At 44.8% G+C, this 19,876-nt stretch overlaps 1 protein-coding gene across 3 annotated transcripts in view; it reads right to left on the reverse strand.

The window, feature by feature from the left end:
- MAP3K3 (mitogen-activated protein kinase kinase kinase 3) overlaps positions 1-19,876 on the reverse strand; it is a 37,390-nt gene that overhangs the window by 7,092 nt on the left and 10,422 nt on the right. Inside the window, exons 4-16 of one of the 3 annotated variants that reach the window (XM_074557714.1) lie at positions 19,757-19,797; positions 16,955-17,054; positions 16,238-16,351; positions 14,905-15,025; positions 10,723-10,874; positions 9,871-9,932; positions 9,402-9,469; positions 9,078-9,170; positions 8,074-8,265; positions 4,064-4,212; positions 2,205-2,336; positions 1,434-1,563; positions 565-742 (exon numbers count right to left, since the gene is read on the reverse strand). In XM_074557714.1, coding sequence (XP_074413815.1) covers positions 565-742; positions 1,434-1,563; positions 2,205-2,336; positions 4,064-4,212; positions 8,074-8,265; positions 9,078-9,170; positions 9,402-9,469; positions 9,871-9,932; positions 10,723-10,874; positions 14,905-15,025; positions 16,238-16,351; positions 16,955-17,054; positions 19,757-19,797 — 1,532 coding nt within the window. Of the gene's footprint in view, positions 1-564; positions 743-1,433; positions 1,564-2,204; positions 2,337-4,063; positions 4,213-8,073; positions 8,266-9,077; positions 9,171-9,401; positions 9,470-9,870; positions 9,933-10,722; positions 10,893-14,904; positions 15,026-16,237; positions 16,352-16,954; positions 17,055-19,756; positions 19,798-19,876 lie in introns of all 3 variants that reach the window. The other 2 variants (XM_074557713.1, XM_074557715.1) reach the window with 2 other exon arrangements.

The following is a 19,876-nucleotide window of genomic DNA, read 5'->3' on the forward strand; positions in this document are numbered from 1 at the left end:
GGACCATTTTGCTCTTTTGAGAGAGGCTGCTCCTTGGCTATGCCAATAATAGCACAGCTACAGTTTCCATTCACGCAGATCACCTCTGATCTGACCTGGATCTTTTCTGTTATTCCAGGTTCGAGCATCTTTCCTTTAAGGCTAAAATTCTATTAATCTCCAATACATTTTAAGCATAATTCTCATTTTATATCTAAATGAATGGGCTTTCCCTAGACAACCTTCAGTTGTTCTTCTAAGGGATATCATAGAATCAGAGTCTCTTGTGTTGGAAGGGACCCACAAGGATCATCATCCCAATTCCTGGCTCTGCATAGGACACCCCAAGAATTCCAGCAAGTGTCAAGGATGAAAACATTGCACCAGCCAGAAAGCAAAAACACAGCTAGAGGAATGAGTGGAAAAACGAAATGTGCTGTTGGGTGTTAACACCGCAAAACACAGCTGGCAGAAGATTATTGAATTCAAACCAGCGAATTCAATATTCTTTAACTTCTCATCCAGACAAGGCGTGAAGCTGGATGCTGCAGAGGGTGCAGTGTGTGCAGAGATCTGAGGGCTCACCACACGTCTGCCTTCCTGCCGTAGCCCTCGCCGCTGATCACCTCCGGGCTCATCCAGTACGGGGTGCCCGTGACCGAGCGGATGCCGGTGCCCGACATGCAGATTGTCTGCAGCCTCTTGCTGGCCCCAAAGTCCCCGAGCTTCACGTTCCCAGCAGAGTCACGGAGAATATTGGCACCTGGACAGAAGGGAAAAAAAAAAAAAAACCCAGGACAGCTGTTTTCATGAGATCCAGCTGTTGGATCTGCAGCCTACAGAATGATAGCCAAGCACAAATACCCGTGCTCATGGTATGGCTCTTTCCCCGTTAAGCCTCAGGTGACCTGCTAAACATCATTTCTTTAATTCAGGTTGTAGACAAGCCAATTGCTAATGGCTGTAAATGGGAAAAACTTCAGGGAAAAGCACAAGGAAGTGAAGGGGGGAGGGAAATGAGAGCTGAGTCAGCACCAGCATTGTTACAGTGCCTGTAAACAGCTCGACCAGCCTAGCAGGGCCCCCAGGCCAAGGGCTGAGGGAGAACAGAGCTGTGTAGAGAAGGATTTTATTGGGATGCTGCTTTGTGAGTGCAAGCATTGCTTTCTGGTCAGCTGGGCAACAGATGTAGCTAATTAAACCCCTCTGAACTCCTACAATAAACAAGTCAATCTCCACTTGGTCCTGAACATGAAGCACCAGGGAAAAAGCAAACTTTAGAGCTCAGCTTTTATGTGGACACAAACTGAGGTTTAGACACCAAAACCAATTCTTCCTCCAAAACTGCAACGAAATCAAGAACAACCCCACTGCTACCATTATGTGGAACATGCCCACATAAAACCCTTTGGCTCTGGTGCTGGAGAGCTCTCCTGGCCTGGCCCTGCTCTCACCCTTGATGTCCCTGTGCACGATCATGTTGCTGTGCAGGTACGAGACGCCCTCGAGGATCTGCCGCGTGTATTTGCGCGTCACGTTCTCCGTCAGGGCCCCGTACGCCTTCAGCTGGTCCTTCACCGACCCCTGCCACAAACAAAGGGACACAATTGGCAAAGAGGTGGCAAAGCACAGACCCTGCAGTGTCCAGTCAGCTCCCAAAAGCCCTGGGTGTTACACACCAGCTGGCCCTGCAATGAACTCTGCCTTCTGCTAAAGGCTTTCTATGAGCATCTCGCCGTAAGAAGCCTTTTTAAGAACAGCAAGGCTTCAAGGCAAAAACAGCCTAAGGAGGTTCTGTCTACTGGTACAACTTGTTGTGAAGACAAGCAATAAAACAGTTCAGCAGACTTATCTGGGTCAGAAGCCCTGCTTTTGGAGTGTCAGTTTTAGCCTTGCTGTACCATGATTCTGCTAATTCAGTTACCAGGATTTCCATGTTGGCCCAAGTCCTTTGGGGTATTTTGGTAGAACAAATTTAGACTGAAGAAAAGAACTGTCCTTAATGACTGTCACAGAATGTATTTCAAGTAGAAGACACTTAAGGAAAAAACCCAAGAGGTTATTTGGGCATAAATAAAATGAAAGTGGTGGCATTATGAACATGAGAAGGCACAGCCCTAGGAGAGTCTGAGGCAGATGACACAGTCAGAGGGATCACAGCAATTAATTAACCAGCTAACAAACCCAGCCCCCTCCCTTCTGAGCCCTGACTGTGCTGCTCTTACCCCTGGCATGTACTCCATGAAGATGGTCAAGGTCTTCTCTGCCCGATCCCTTAAGCAGCCGTAATACTGCACAATGCGGTCGTGCTGGAGATTCTTCAGCAGCTGAATTTCACACTCCAGAGCACTCACCTCCTGTGGATGGAGGTGAAAATAACATTGCAGCCTCAGGAAATATATAATAAATATAAAAATAATAAATTTGTCATGTCACTGGCAGGATGAGACCACTACTACACTGAGAAGTGTAATCCATGACAACACTTTATCTGCTCCTTGGAGAAGGCAAACATTACCAGGGCTTGCTGTTCATTTTTACTGCAGTATCTGCAGGTATTGGTGTGGAAGCTTTGGTAGAACACAGGCTGTATCATACATGGATTTAGTACCACAAAAACTTTGTTTCTTGCCTTGATTCTGTCATCTGCATGGTGGCTGAAAGGATTCTCCACCCACAACACAGGTATAACCTCACTTCTCTCACTAAGCTGTGGGCAGGGAGTGTAATTATGAAGCAGCTCTGAAAACAGTGACAGAACTGGAACTTCAACCCACTGGAGAGCAAAACAAGAGGTGCTGAGAGCTGCTAAGTTTCTGTCAGCCAGTCCTGTTCTGATCACACTGATGATTTACTGGAATCAAGCCCTACAAACAGCTTCCTCTCCTATTTACTTCAAAGAATCTGCAGCTCTGCACATGAAACTGATCCTCTGCTTTGCTCTTGCCACAGACAACAGGGTATCACGGTGCAAAGACATTATCCAACAATTTCACATGGAATCACAAATGTTTGCTGCTCAGAAAAATTATCAGGTTCTTGCTGAATCCAGGGATTGAACAGGAGGAACATCAAAGGTACAGAAGCGTGAGGATTTACAGAAAAAGGAATGTTTTCTCCCCAAATTAGTCCCATTTTTACCTTTCCAGCCCTGCCATGGGAAGGTATCAGGTTCAGCTCTCTCACTCTGGGAGAGGATGCAGAATCTTAGAGCAAGAACCTGGGTGTTGTAGGCACACATGGAACCAGTGGAAGCTGCTTAATCAGACCAAATAATAGTATAAGGTTTGGAGTTTCAGTGCCTTCAAAATATATTTCAGCCTGTTCCTCCTTGGCTCAGAGTTACTGTCTGATTTACAACACAGACATAGAACTTCCCAATTTAGGACATATTTTGGCACCAATATCCCATATAAAATCAGAATAATTAAATCTTCATGGATCAGTTATTCTAGCTCAAAGTGAATTTGTTCAATATTGGGAAACTGGTACACTGTTAAAACACTAGCAAAGAACCCAAAAGCCATTCCAGTTGCATCCTCTGTGCAGGAAGTTGAGTGCTGTCCATAATTTCAAGGTGCCTGTCCCATCTCCAATGTTGTCACATCACTGTTCTTGATTAATTTACACCCCACAGCTCCATTTGTTTTTAAGGACACAGAGAATTCAGAAGTGAAAATTGGTAATCAGGGTGCACCATATAAACCCAGAAGTGGGTTTTGCATGTGCAAGCAGTTTTTGTTCAAAAAAGAAAAAAAACCAAAACAAACCCTACTCTTGCTGGATTTAGTTTCATTCACATCCATGTCTAACCAGGAACACAGGGCAGTCTACTATTCCTCAAGCAACCTGGCAAAAACCCAAAAAGCTGAGAAAGCAGAGCCAAGAATGAAGCAAGAAAACGGATTTTAGTTTCAAGCTGAAGTTAACAACACAGAAAAGTCATTTTTAAATGACTCCTATTCTCCTCCACATGAACTCGAAACCTTCGTACGAACTAAATAAGATGCCAGCTTTCAAGGACAGACAGAGAGAGACATTGTGAGACATCAGAGAAGGTTTGAGGAGCTGAGCTGAGAATTACCTTGCTTGTTTCAGGGCTCTCTGGGTCGAACTGGACCTGCTTGGCCGCCAGCTCTCTGCCCGTGTCCACGTCGTAGCACAGGTACACGCGGCCAAAGGCGCCCTGGCCCAGCAGCTTCCCCCGGCGCCAGTTCATGGGAGCACTGGGAGCTAAAAGGGAACAGCAGTCATTTCTCCTTTCATTGCACTCTTTAAAATAAAAAAAAAGGGTTTTTCAAGGACCAATCTCTATCATACAGGACTGAAGCAGGTATTCTGTATGTGAATAAACATGAGGTGTTCTCCCAGGGTAAGGAGTCAGTTGTCGCAGACAATTTTTATGAAAAATCCTTTCCTTAAGATATTTCCCTCCTGAGAAGCCTCAGGAGGAAATGTAAACAATGCTTTACATTGTATGTAAACATACAATGTTGACCTCATAATGTAAACAATGGTGGTTATCTGCTGCTGTGGAATGCAACAGGTGAATCTCTGTGATTTGGTGATTGGCCCATCTTAGATGTTTATAATTAATGGCCAATCACAGCCCAGCTGGCTCGGAGAGAGTCAGAGAGAGCTGCCTTTGTTATCAATCCTTTCTATTCTTAGCTTCGCCAGCCTTCTGATGAAACCTTTTCTTCTACTCTTTTAGTATAGTTTTAATGTAATATATATAATAAAATAATAAATCAAACCTTCTGTAACATGGGGTCAGATCCTCATCTCTTCCCCCATCTGAAAACCCCTGTGAGCACCATCACAGTCACTGGCAGAGCTCTGAACAGAATCCAACCACCCAGACCCTCAAGGATCTGCTGACTGATGTCCCATTAAAATGACACCACCAAACATTTTGCAAATGTGTTTTACAGACCAGTTATTCAGTGGGGTTGGTGAAATTTCATTCCACCAGCGGGTGGATTCTACAACATCATTACTTTAAGAGATGATGCAGCAACTAAGGAGCAGCTTCCAACCCTTGCTCTGCAGTTATCACATGCATCAGATGAAGAAGAGCTGGATTAGCCTTGCTAAATCAATCCAGCCAGCTGGGAATGACTTAAGCTTCTGGGACAACTTGAAGGACATTATTCTGAGTTTCTTTGCCAAGCTAGTTTGGGGTTAACCTCTGTGGGAAGGATTTTACTGCAACCATAAAGATTAGAATGGTTAGAATCTCTCTAACCATAAAGATTAGAATGGTTAGAATCTCTCTAACCATAAAGATTAGAAGTCATGATTGCCTACTAGACATGGATAAAACAGGGACTGTGTTAGCACAGTGTGGGTACCTTCTTCACCTGCTGGACAGTTAGATTTAATAAAAATACCCATGAGACCCAGGTAAAGCAGCATCTCCAACAGCCCAGCAGGAATTTCCATCCTCAGGGCACTGGGAATTCTCACATTCATAAGCAGCAGTCTCCTGACCCAGAGATTACTACCTGAGCCCAGTTTTTCAGACTGCCCTTAATCCCAAAGCATATTACTCAAAGACAAGTGCTCTAGCTCCAATTTTGAAAGCAACTCTAACAAGAAACTCTAAAAACAAAGACAAGAACCAGCCATCTGAACAGTGTGAAAATACAGAAGAGCTGAGAGATTTGCTTTGACATGTCTAATTTAATCAGATTTACTGCCAGGCAGTATTTTAGTGTGTTCCTTATTCTTCATTTTGATCCTCAAATACTGTATGGGATATACAAAGTTCTTCAATAATGACTTATGTTCCACTTATTTTTTATTTTTATAATAAAAAGCTGTCCAACAAAACAGCTCAAGGATGCCATTAATATAGAAGTAAATCCTTCTACTAAGGAGCAAATGAAATACATACAGAATAACTGTAACCCGGACTGAAAATGTTAACATAGCAAGAAAATAAACAAGCTTGTCTGCCTGTTTTAAGAACCCTGTAGATCATCTAGATCAAGCAAATTTTTACCTCTTAGCTGAGTTTGCAATGCTTTCTAAAGGAAAGAAGAAGAAATCTGAGAAGAAAAACACTTGTGGGTGTGACAAACAAGTCCCAAAGCCACAGGGCACGAGTGTGACCGTGTTCACAGGGGTCTGAGGATGAGGGAAGAGATGAGGATCTGACTCTATGTTTCAGAAGGCATGATTTATTATTTTATGATATATATTATATTAAAACTGTACTAAAGAAATAGAAGAAAGAATTTCATCAAAAGGCTAGCTAAGAATAGAAAAAGAAAAAAGAAATAGAAAAATAGAAAAAGAAAAAATCATAAAGGCTTGTGTCTTGGACAGAGAGTCCCAGCCAGCTGATTGACCATTAATTAGAAACAACCACATGAGACCAATCACAGATGCACCTGTTGCATTCCACAGCAGCAGATAATTACTGTTTACTTTTTGTTCCTGAGGCCTCTCAGCTTCTCAGGAGAAAAAAGGATTTTTTCTCCTAAAGATAAGGATCCTAAGGAAAGGATTTTTCAGGAAATATCATGGCTACACAGGAGGTGGTTGGAATGGCCTGTCACAGCCAGGGCACACCATGGTGGTTGGAATGGCCTGTCACAGCCAGGAAACACCATGGCTACACCAAGGAGGCTGGAATGGCCTGTCACAGCCAGGACACATCATGGCTACACAGGAGGTGGTAGGAATGGCCTGTTAACAGCCAGGAAAAACCATGGTGGCTGGAATGGCTTGTTACAGCCAGGAAATATCATGGCTACACCAAGGTGGTTGGAATGGCCTGTCACAGCCAGGACACACCATGGCTACACCATGGTGGTTGGAATGGCTTGTCACAGCCAGGAAAAACCATGGTGGTTGGAATGGCTTGTTACAGCCAGGAAATATGGCTACACCAAGGTAGTTGGAATGGCCTGTCACAGCCAGGACACATCATGGTGGTTGGAATGGCCTGTCACAGCCAGGACACACCATGGTGGTTGGAATGGCTTGTCACAGCCAGGAAATATCATGGCTACACCAAGGTGGCTGGAATGGCCTGTCACAGCCAGGACACATCATGGCTACACAGGAGGTGGTAGGAATGGCTTGTTACAGCCAGGAAAAACCATGGTGGCTGGAATGGCCTGTCACAGCCAGGACACACCATGGTGGCTGGAATGGCCTGTCACAGCCAGGACACACCATGGCTACACCAAGGTGGCTGGAATGGCCTGTTACAGCCAGGACACACCATGGCTACACATGAGGTGGTTGGAATGGCCTGTCACAGCCAGGACACACCATGGCTACACCATGGTGGTTGGAATGGCTTGTTACAGCCAGGAAAAACCACGGTGGCTGGAATGGCTTGTCACAGCCAGGACACACCATGGTGGCTGGAATGGCCTGTCACAGCCAGGAAAAATCATGGCTACACACGAGGTGGTTGGAATGGCCTGTCACAGCCAGGACACACCAAGGTGGCTGGAATGGCTTGTCACAGCCAGGAAAAACCATGGTGGTTGGAATGGCTTGTTACAGCCAGGACACACCATGGTGGTTGGAATGGCCTGTTACAGCCAGGACACACCATGGCTACACCAAGGTGGCTGGAATGGCCTGTCACAGCCAGGACACACCATGGCTACACATGAGGTGGTTGGAATGGCCTGTTAAAGCCAGGAAAAACCATGGTGGTTGGAATGGCTTGTTACAGCCAGGACACATCATGGCTACACCAAAGTGGTTGGAATGGCTTGTCACAGCCAGGAAATATCATGGCTACACCAAGGTGGCTGGAATGGCCTGTCACAGCCAGGACACACCATGGCTACACCAAGGTGGCTGGAATGGCCTGTCACAGCCAGGACACACCATGGCTACACACAACATGGTGGTTGGAATGGCCTGTCACAGCCAGGACACACCATGGTGGTTGGAATGGCCTGTCACAGCCAGGACACACCAAGGTGGCTGGAATGGCCTGTCACAGCCAGGAAACACCATGGCTACACCAAGGTGGCTGGCATGGCCTGTCACAGCCAGGCTGTGGCACTGCCCCGGCTCTGGAGCCCCCGGAGCCCTCCCTGTGCCCAGGGCCCAGCCTACACTTGGTGGCCATGTTCCTCTCCTGCACTCCCAGCGCGTTCTCGCTGTCGGCGCTGCGCAGGCGCCCCCGCGGCTCCAGGTACTGCAGCGCCAGCCCCAGGTTCTCCCCGTTGGTGCTCAGCGAGCGGCTCGAGGGCACCAGGGTGAAGAGATTCCCTTGGTGACGTCGGATCCGGGGAAACGTCCTGCGGCCTGGGGAGAAGGAACATCCTTAAATAAATGTTTGCAATGGGAGGTAATGGCTGGGGGCTGAGCAGCGGGGAGAAGGGAGAGAAATCCCAAGTTCTGCTCTGTTCCCATGGAGCAGAATCTGCTGCCAAACAGATGAGGTGCAAAAATATAACAGCTCAGGGCTGGTGCTGCCTGAGTTCAGTACAGCCCTGGATCATTCCCAAAGCAGAAGGCAGAGAACACTTTGTAATGCCCTCAGTGCTGTAAGATCTAAACTTACCTTCCAAAGGAAAAATCTGGTTTACAGGCTCCGAGTTTTGTTAACAACTACATACAAAATGACTTTCTAGATAACGGACTTGCAAATGACTTTCTGCACCCAGACTTGCAAAGAAAAACCATAAATAAAGATTATGCCAACTTGCACCTCCTGAAATTTTGAGAGATTATTTTGCATAAAGCCATCTGATTGAGCAGAGATGCAATTCTTTAAGTCCCTGCTATATTTAAAAGACCCAGAAGCGAGTCTGCAATGCAAATTAGCAAAGTATAATGAATCTCTGTGGTAGGAAAGTACTTACATAGGGCCAAGTCTAACAATTATGTCTACAATTCCCTACTCAGCCTGGGTAACACCAGAAAGGACAAAGAACTACAAAGTAAACAAAGAATTACAAACAACAACCATTTGTCTCCATGAAAATGTGGCATCATGCAGCATGAATCTCAGCACTAATTGCAAGGACCAGGCTCTCCAAATGGGAGTTACCCTTGTGTAGAGGTTGCCCCAGCCTGGAATGGGAGGTGTGGGACCAACTGTGAGACCAACTCACCATCGTTGTAGTCCTTGTGCTGCATGGAGACGTTGTAGCGCCGAGGGTAGGTGCCACCTTTGCCTGCCTTGTCATAGATCTGATTCTCACGGTCTGCCAGGAGAAGCAAAGACAAAAGTGAGGCTCCTTCAAAAAAATATTAACTTCGAATAATGGAATTTTCCTGTAACAGCAGGTTTTTAGGAAGGGGCAATAAATAACTTCATAGCCTTTCCATCATTGTGTCCCCACTTCTTCTATTTATACAATCCCAGCAAGCAGGGAGGGCGGCCAGCCAAGAGCAGAAAGTGTCTGGGTCAAATAACCTTTGTAGCAAAGACATACCTGAGAACTCCTGCCTGTTGTCAGGAAAGCTCTGTGCCCTTGACATCCGTGACTTCCGAAAAGAAGGGCTAATAGAGAAAGAAGGCGAGGGTAAGTTTTGCTGCTGTTTGGGGTATTTATTTTGTTGTTTTATTTTCTAAACGAACAAGTAGAGCCTTGTCTAAAAGAGATTTAAATACCCTGCAGCCAGATGTTCTCAGAGGGGTGGCTCCACACAGGCTGCTCGCTTCAGAACTTTGTATTTATAAATTAAAGCTACTGAAGCACCAGTTTGCAGGTCTGTGGTTGTGCCAGAAAATAACACAGCCTTAAGACATAGTTAATGCTCTTTAATGCTCTTGTTAAAGCTCTTGTTTCCCTCCAAGAAAATGTATGAGATAGAAAAGAGGATTTTATGTAAGTACAACTGGCATTTCCACCTGAGCACCCACGTTCTCACCAGTTTGTACATTTGTACCTGGCTGCTCACCTGTCCAAGGACTGGCAGCTTCCTGACACCGAATTTTCTGCACTGCTTAGAGGGTCCAGCATCTGCAACACAGAAGAAACCACACAGCAACATGAGTGCAGTTCAGGAGAGGCTGTGACAGAGAAGCAGAGCCCATGAGTGTTTGGCTGCAGGATGTCCACTGAAGAAGGGAGTCTAAGCCTACTTAAATGTATAATTTTCCTTTATCTCCCACAGAAATTTGGTTCACATAAAATGTGAGGCACTGCTTTAGTTGTTGAAGGACTCTGCTGTGAAAAATGCAAGCTTTAGCAGCCTTGTGCTGAATTGATCCCAACTGGCTCCAGAAACAGTCTCTGCTGGTGCTGCTGCCTCCACCTGCAAGTCGCCCTTTGGCCTCACTTCCCACTTTTCTGAATGGAGAGCAGAGTTTCAAAAGCAAGAGGGTCACACAAACCTGGTAATAGGAAACCTTATCACATGTGTGACAGCACCAAAACTGCTCAGTCAGAGCTGGAGGGGCAATGCCCAGAACAGGGAATGGCTTCTGGCAGCCCAACAAAGGCTTTGAATTTACACAGCTACAATCCGAAGCTGTTGAAATGCACAAAGCAGCACTTTTATAAACCCAGAATGGTTTGGGTTGGAAAGAACTTTAAGGGTCATCCAATTCCACCTTCTACCACGGGCAGGCACACCTTCCACCAGATCAGGTTGCTCTAAGGACACTTTTAGGGATGGGGCAGCCACAACTTTCTGAACAACGCGCGCCTCACTGCTTAAAGGTGTGGATGCAACCAGAGCCAGTGAATATTTGGGTAAGGAAAGGAGGGCCCAGGTGCCAGCAGAGCCCCTTGGCGGGTGGGTACTCACGCACTGCTCGCTGGTCTCGGGGATGAACTCGCCCTCGCTGTGGATGCTGGTGTAGGAGCCCTGGCGGGCGATGCGCTGCTGCCGCTCGGGGACGTAGCCGGGCGGGGGAGAGCTGCGGCCCGTGTTCTGGGAGCCTGTGACAGGGACACAGCCTGTGACAGGGACACAGCCTGTGACAGGGACTCACCCTGCTGCTGGGGCACTGCTGCACAGCCACCCCGCCACAGCACTGCCCTGTCCCCCACAGCAACTGCAGAGTGAACCCCACAGTCTGTGAAACCAACCTGTCTGATGTGCACCATCCCCACCACAGCACATCTCTGTCCCCCACAGTAACTGCAGAGTGAACCCCACAGTCTGTGAAACCAACCTGTCTGATGTGCACCATCCCCACCACAGCACATCTCTATCCCCCCACAGCAACTGCAGAGTGAACCCTACAGTCTGTGAAACCAACCTGTCTGACGTGCACCATCTCCACCACAGCACATCTCTATCCCCCCACAGGAACTGCAGAGTGAACCCTACAGCCTGGACAGACATGAGACCAGGAAAACCAAACTATCTGATGTGCAGCAGCCACCCCACAACAGCACAGCCCTATCCACCACAGTAACTGCAGAGAGAACCCCACAGCCTGGATAGACATGGGACAGGGAAACCAAACTGTCTGATATGCACCATTCCCACCACAGCCCTATCCCCCCACAGTAACTGCAGAGTGAACCCCACAGCCTGGACAGACATGTGAAACCAAAGTGCCTGATGTGCACTACCCCAACCACACCACACCACACTTCTATCCCCCTCAGAGTGAACCCCAGAGTCTGGACAGACATGGAAAGAGGGAAACCAACCTGTCTGATGTGCACCATCCCCACCACAGCACATCTCTGTCCCCCACAGTAACTGCAGAGTGAACCCCACAGCCTGGACAGACACGGGACAGGGAAACCAACCTGTCTGATGTGCACCATCCCCAGTGCCTCCACACCACACCTCTATCCTCCCCAGAGTGAACCCCACAGCCTGGACAGACTGTGAAACCAAACTGTCTGATGTGCACCTCTACTGATGTCTCAGATGCTAAGTAATTATTGCTGAAGCTCCTGACAAAGCAGCCACCTATTTCTAACCTCTTCTGCTCAACCTTCTGAGCATAATTCCAGTTTAATCATCTGTTAGTGGCACTACCTAAAGAGTTGCTCTTGTGCTACCTACTGAGAAAAACTTCACTCTTAGGGTTTATTTTTTTCCTTGCAGATCTCAAAGAAGATGAAACTAGATACAGGAAGAAACAAAGCCCTTTTTTGCAGTGACCTATCCACCTGCAGCTGCCACCAATTCCCACTGTGAGCTCCAAGAACTGCTGTTGGTCCAGGCCAATCTGCTCCAGGTCACACATGAAGCCAGAGGCAGCAGGTGGAGATCAGCCCTCAAGCTGTGCTCCTTACAACACTGTCTTTAATTAACTGTGTGTACTCAGGTGCTAGGAAAGATGGGTAAAGATCAGCAAATATTCTCCCAAGGAAAATATTTTCTATAGAAGTTGTAATAAAGAGCGAAGGCAAAGAGCTGGGAGAAGTGAAGAGCACAAAACTTTCAGGGGGCTGCAGAAGGAAAACGAACAATGCTGGCATGGCTTGGAGTGCAAGAGGGAGGAACTACATGATGAAAAATAAGGGATTAATAAAATCATGGGATCATTATGGTTGGAGAAGACCTCCAAGATCATAAAGCCAAGACTGTCAAGTGCAAAATCTATTTCTCAGAGCTACCACCTGATGTCCCAGGCAGCTCGCAGGGCTGGGGAGCCCTCTGAGCCCTCTGGAGGGGTGGGATAACCCTGGCAGTGCCCGGGCTGCCCCAGCCCTGGAGCACTTTCACTCCTTCCGACAGATGGCACGGGCAGAGCCAGCCCGGCCCGCTGGCACCGGCCCAGGGGCTGCTCTGGAAAGGCCCCATCCCTGGGCAGGAAAAGGAAGTCGGCACTAAATCCATGTATATCAAAGGAAGTGAGTGGAAAAAACACAAGCTCTGCCAGAATGCTTAGTAACATTTTTTTTTTTTTTTAACTTTTAAATAAAAGTTATCGTTACTTCCAAAGCTCTGAGCTGGTGACAAGAGGCTGGGGCTGTTTGGAGCTCAGGAACCACACAGGTCCCTCTCCTGTCTGCAAAAAGCTTTATTGAACACTGCTATGGACTCTAATTGTGTGACATGGTATGAGTTGGAGAATCTCTATTAACACCAGCAAACAGGGCACCTTACTCTTCCAAACCAGACAGGAAAAGAGAAGGAAGAAGAAATTGATGCAAACCAAGCTATTGCCAAATTACCAGCAGACCTCTGACACATCTGGAACTCTTCTGGACCTCTCAAATCTAACAATCTGGTACTCTGACATGTTCACAAAATAAAAGCAAAGGTTTCCTGACTGATGAATGACAAGTTATTCAGAAAGCATCCATAAGCTGGGATTGGAGGAAAGAGTGTGAAACTGGGGCCCCTTATCACGGCACAGTTCACCCATGACAGACACTTGCTACACTCTGTTGGCTTTGGCACCATTACCTGGATACCTCAGAATGTCAGTAAAGAAAAATATATATAGATATATTTTAAATGAAATAATTTTGGCATTCAATTTGTTTGTTATAGAAGAAATGTGGTGTTCAGACATGCATGGACACCACTTCTCAGGACCAAGGAATGTTGCTCTTTTTATGCATATTAACTTCAAACTAGGAAGGAGAGTAAAAGTCTTTTTGTCCCTGTTTCAGTCACGTACTTCACAGGCTTTCAGTACTTTGTTTGCTGCTTCATAAAAGCAAATTGTACAGAAGGGGATCAGCAAACTCTCCACAGGATACAAGCAGGTTTGTTAGAAAAGTCCCACACCAAGAACCTCTGCTCTGGTTCACAAGTCCTTCCCTCTGAGCTCACTCACTGTTACCTCTGCTCAGAGCAGTGTGGATCCAACTCTGGTTTGGCCTCCAGAGTATGGAGATTGTTGTGGTTTAAGCTGATTTATTATTTGATATTGATCTAAAATCGTGTAATAATTCTGCCTCAAGTTCACAGAGTTAATGAAAGTACTCCTTTGCTACAGTGAAGAACTTGCAAACAAAACAATTCTGACATTCCCAGCTCCTGGCACTGCCCTGTGTGACTTGCATCACTTGTCCTCAGGCATTAGCTGTGACAAGCCCCAAAATAGCTGTTGTAACAAACAGAGTCATCCTCTGCTTCTGTTTCCAGCAAAATTTACCTTCTCTCCTTTCTGAAGCAGAAATAGTTTATGCAGAGCAGCATTTCAGCTCTGGCCTTCACACCCTCACCTTCCTCCTGCACCTTCACTGCTCACTGAGCCTCACACCACGGAGTCAAACCCTAAACCACACACTTTTCTGGTGCTTTTTTGGCCCATAAATCCTTGAAGGTGTTTTGCATGGTTTAGTATTTCATATAAATGTTAACAGCTTTGAGAATCGTTCAAGAACAGATTTGAATTGTGCTGCATGGTTAGAGTAGGTTGTAACACAGAAACTGGGAGAAATCAGACAAATCTGCCAAAGATGGAAGTCATAAAAACTACAGAAGTCTTACATGAACCTTTCCCCCAAACAGGAGTTCACTGGGCTAAGAGAAACCCAAAGAAATGAGACAAAAGTATATATTATTCTGATTTTTTAAATTATCTTTTGTGCATCTCTGATTTTGTCTTGTGCTGATAAGTCTATAAGTGAAAGTTGAGGCAATTCAGAATGTAGGACACTAGCTGGATATGCAATAGTAATTCCCAGCAAAATGCTTGATTACAGGAGTCAGGAGAGATTCCAAAGCCCAACATAAAAAAAATCAAATCTAGGTTACATGAACTGAAATTGCCAATCTAAATAAAAAGCTTAATAGACTCACATCAGCTTTCCAAATTTCTAACCACAATGGCTCTGGCTTTAGGACATCCCCTTTAGCAGCTCCTCAGCTGTTCCACAGCTTAGCAAGGAACTTTGAAACATTCTACTGTAAACATATTAAGAGCTTTTGAAAATGAACTGCCTTGTCCCAGAATAACCTTTCAATTTCTCATGGCTCTCCTAAATGCTCTACCATAAACACTAGTGCCCAAAAGCTTCATTTCAACAAACAAAAACATGTAGAAGTGACAAAAATACTCACTGACAGACAGATGCCTGCTTCTGGGTTCTGGCTGTTGGTAGGGTGTGCTCACATCCCCTACAGATTGGGAAGTTTTAATCCTGACTTGCTTGGGCAGTCCAGAGTGGGGTGAAGAACTGCTCTGTTGGGTAAAATGGAAAGAATAGAACAAAATAAAGTGAGATGAAGGAGCTCAAGTAGTCTGGACACAGTTAAAAAAAAATATTATGCTTAGTACCAAGAAAGTGCTGAGCAACAGTTCTAGAGCCTGAAATCTTATTAATTCAGAAAATACAAACAAAAAGAGAGCAAAAGAGCCAGGTTTACAATTAGGGTGTAAAACAGGAGTCAGAGAACTGGAACAAGTGCAGCCCAACTCAAGTGCATGATCTGCAGGTCTGTGTCTGACATTTTCTGGGGGGCTCCTGTCACAGACCAGAACACAGAAGCACCTCCAATTTCCATCAGCCACCTTGGCCAGCAGAGACAAATTCTCAATCTTGCACTGTTTCAGAAGCAACCTGACTCCCCACAGCCTTTAAAATTTAAAAAGTAAATTCGTAACTCAGACTAAGTAAAAATAAATTCTAGAGAGTTTAATAGCACCAACAGTCAGGAGATGCCAAGATGAAGTTATTCATCCTTCCCCTGAACTTACATAGATATTATCTAATTAAAGATAATTTTTCCACAGAGCTCTCATCTTATTCAAAGCAAGAAGAGGAGTGAGACACATGAAACTTCCCCCAAGGCACTGAGATGCTGTTAATGCAGAGGCTCAATACCTGCAGACATTTTCAATTTTAACCCTGACCCAACACACCTGGTTTTACAAGGTGTAATATTCCCCTCCTCTTGAGTTACAGAATTTATCTTATTTGAAAAGAACATAACCAAAGACACCTCAAGGAAATAAATTCTGACTTCTGAAAATTACTTGAACATGACAGGCAAAGAAGGAGCAAAAATTCAAATACTTTAATTAAGTATTAAATTACTGGATGGTTGCACATTTAATGAGTGCATACACTTGAAAGGAGTAAGGAAAGAGTCTGATTTAAATCACATAAACTCCACCATGGGCAGGCCCATGGGAGCTGGATGAAGGTGCTGATGAGGTCACCTTGCTTAAAAAGCTGCAATATTTTAGCCCCCAAACAGCTGCTGAAGGGAAAAAAAAACCAACACAAAAAGACACTTATAGCTGAGCCAATGCAAAGAAGATAAACACATGCATTTGTGCCTGGGAAAAGTGATTTTATAATCCCTGTCACACTCAGTTAATGCTGCCATCATGCTTCACAGTCTTAGGGGTAAACCCCTTGATTTTGCAGTCCCAGAAGTTGTTACCCACATGGTTTCTGTCCTGGGACAGCAACAGTATCCTCAGGCTTTTCACATTTGAGCTCCTGTCCAAGAGATCCACAGCTTTATCCAGGTCATCTTGGTTTTTCAAAGGAATAGAGAGCTGCAAGATAAAGAGCATGGAAGAAAATCATTAGAAAATAGAGAAAAAAACTCTACTTGTACAATGGGTTGTTTAAATACAATGGGTGTTTAAACAAACATTAGAAAAACACCAGACTGTAAAACAGGATTTTGATTGCTCAGTTAATCCATAAATTTTTATTCCAATGCTGTCTTACTGTCCTTTTTAATAAGGTTTTCCTCCCAAGTCAGAGAAATGGCTGACCCTAAGGCAAATTCCTCTAAAGCATCACCCACAAAATATGAATTGCTACCTGGATTTGCTGTTTGCAAAGAACAGAGACTTGTCAGCCCCTGACTTTCTGATGAGAAAATGGTCTCGGAATACTTATGAATCCAGAACTAAGGAACAAGTGAAAATTTGGTTTCATGTAGAAATAGTGTGTCCTAAGCAACACACAACAAGATGCTGATGTTTGTACAACCATCAGTGAGATGCTTCAGCAGGATCAGCACATTTGCCTTTGCATCAGGGATTCAACAACGGTTTGTATTAAAGAAAGACCCGAAAATTAAATTTCTGTGTGGGGATTTTGTGCTGGGGAAAGGAGGTGTCACAGGGAGAGCCCTGAGAGCTCAGTACCTCGTTGTTCATGTAGTGCAGGTCCAGGGGCTGCCCAAAGGCTGTTTTCACTTTCTGCTGCACGTCTTCGTAGCGCACGGGACGGACAAACGGAATAATCCTGGCAGGACAGAGATACACTCAATAATGCAATCAAATCACATGGCTGAACCACTAAACCCACATCTGAATGGTCTCCTTTCATCCACAAGCAAGTAGGGAACCTTTCAAATTGAAATTTGTATGTATTATTTCAATAAGGAGTTATTGATCTCTGGCCCATTTCCATACAGTTTGTCAAAATGCAATACTCAGCTGGAGGTTTCAAATAGAATCCCTTTGTCCCTGGGCAGAAAAGAATCCTTTTTTTTGAATAAATGTCTTTCACATAACAGGATACAAATGCCCTGTGCACCTTGGCTTAAAAAATACCACCTGCTCTGGCACAGATGAAATTCTGCCACAAAGAGCTGGATTGTGAGCACCAATTAACAAACTTGTCACGAGGCAGAAATAACAGGATACAACAAGGCCTCCCCCGAGCCTACTCTTCTCCAGGCTAAACAATCCAAGATCCTCTTCACACATGAACTATTAAAATATCTGGTTATACATTTTGTCCTCAGTTGGAAGATGAGTGCTCTTTCCGATGCAATTTCTGCTAGTTAACTTTCAGAAGAAAAAAATCTTTTGCAATGAAAAAACTTTCAGGTTTTTTATATTTCTTTTGCTACATCAGCACACTACAAATGATCAAGGGACTGTTTGGACTTCCAAGCTACTGAGAGGTCCATTCCAACCCAAACCATCCTGGGATTCTCTGGCTCTGTGCTTTGGAGAGAAGATTTAGTTTCCCAGCCATCCATCCACACAGCCTCATCAGCCCTGGGTATCCATCTCTTGATTTAATGATTATCATGATTATCATGATTTAATAACACAAGGGTTATTAAATAACCCTTGTGTTCCTCAGCCCTTCCCATGAATAGTTATTTTACCACCAGACCTACAACATTCAGCTCTTTGGAAATAATTGTCCTTGTTAAAAAGCTGCCCACAATAACATTTTCTACATATTCCTAAGAAATCCATACATGAAATCACAGTGCTCTGGCACCACACAAATGCCATGTGGCTCTCAGTCCCTTATAAAGGCTCCCATTCTACACTCAATGCTTTTTCAAAAGCAGAGCTGTTCTCAGGTGCCACAAATTTTATTAGTTTAAAAACTCTGTGCACTCCTCTAACACAAAATCCTGGACTGCAGGGTTTAAGGAGCCCATTCCTGCCTGACCACCTTAAATATTTGTGGTCAGATCTGGCAGCTCCTGTGAAACCAAGCACACACACTGACATTCTGGTGCAAGCTCCCTGTCTGGAACTGCACACTGTGCTGGGAGCAGGGAATTCAGGCGAGCACAACTGCATAATTACACTGACACACAATCAACCTTTTCATTTTAGAAATAAAAAAAAAAAACAGGAGAAAACCCTTCTGCCCCCTGGAATGCACCCAGCAGACAGGCAGGATGATAAGCCTGTGGTGACAGCAGAGTTCCCCTGTGGTGACACAGTGTGACAAGGAACTGGGACATGTCCCACTGTGCCTCTGCTGTTGTCCCCACAAAGCCCCTGACACACAAGAGTGCTGAGCAGACCTGGCTGACAAAGCAGGAAGCAAATCCCAGTGATGATTACCTGCAAAATTTCTCCCACAGCACAAGAAGTCACTGACAGAATTCATCACAGAGGATTTCAGTGAAAGAAACAGCTCAAGTTTTGAGGAAGAGTAGAAATTATTCCCCAGAGCCTGCTTTGCCAACAAAGAACACTTCTGCTTTCCTAACAGAAATCCCAAAATCTGACAAAGGAGGAGCTTCAACAACCTGGCCAATAACCTCTGCTAGAACAGGCTGTGAGGATCACTACACACAGCTTGTCCTGTGCCATGGACATTAAATTTACATTTTATCATGAAATTGTGAACTACTTCATGATGGAAATACTGCCTGGCCTGAGAGACACCATCTCCCAAATGGTACATACATTCATGCTTACAACCCAATTAATATACTACAAAATATGGACACTATAGCCCAGCATCCAGATCATGTTTTCCAGACCCAGAGACCACAGACAAGCCTGGAGCCCTCCTGAGTTCACACAGCCACGAGTCATTAAATGTTTCAAGAGTTCCTCTTGAATTGATGGCAAATAAGAGGATTTTTGGGACCTACTTTGAAATATTTCAGCAATTTTATCCATTGTAAACAATGCTGTAAAAACTGAAACTGCTATTTCAGTTATTTCTGGGGTTTTTTTCCTTGTAAAAGAATGTCTCTCAAAACCAAATATCAGAGGAAATAACAAAGAAGCTTTTACACCAATGAAAAATAAAAATCTTCCCTTGCTGTATCTATTGCTCAATCACAGCAGGGCAGTGATAGTGACAGGGCATCAGGAAGTGAGAAATTAGAAAAGAATGATGCTGATTTGATCAGCTTCATTTGGTTTCAGTTAAATGAAACAAAATGGGAACATATCTGAAATAAGACTTTCAGGCTGAATTTTTTTCAGGTTGGACAGCTTTTAAAAATGCTGCAGTTCACTTACAAATAAATGTTATGGAAATAAATCAAGTGTTTTATGACACACTGATCTCTAAAAATAACCAAGTTGTGTGTGAGCTGTTTGTTGTTGCCTTCACTGTGTGATTTCCATTCAGGAAAAAGGAAAGCAAAGCCAACAAAATATTTAAGCGAAATTACTGATGACTGAATTATTCTCCCAAGCAAAGAATCAAAGCAGTGAAGGCCAACTTACCGTCTCTCCCCATTATGTTCAAACTTTATCCTGACATCATTCTGCAGGAGAAAGAACAAAAGGTGAGCTCACAATCAAACTCTGGCACACACAACAGCACACAAATGCACTATATTGTGA

Source organism: Zonotrichia albicollis, chromosome 23 (genome assembly GCF_047830755.1).
Source record: "Zonotrichia albicollis isolate bZonAlb1 chromosome 23, bZonAlb1.hap1, whole genome shotgun sequence".
Taxonomy (NCBI): Eukaryota; Metazoa; Chordata; class Aves; order Passeriformes; family Passerellidae; genus Zonotrichia; species Zonotrichia albicollis.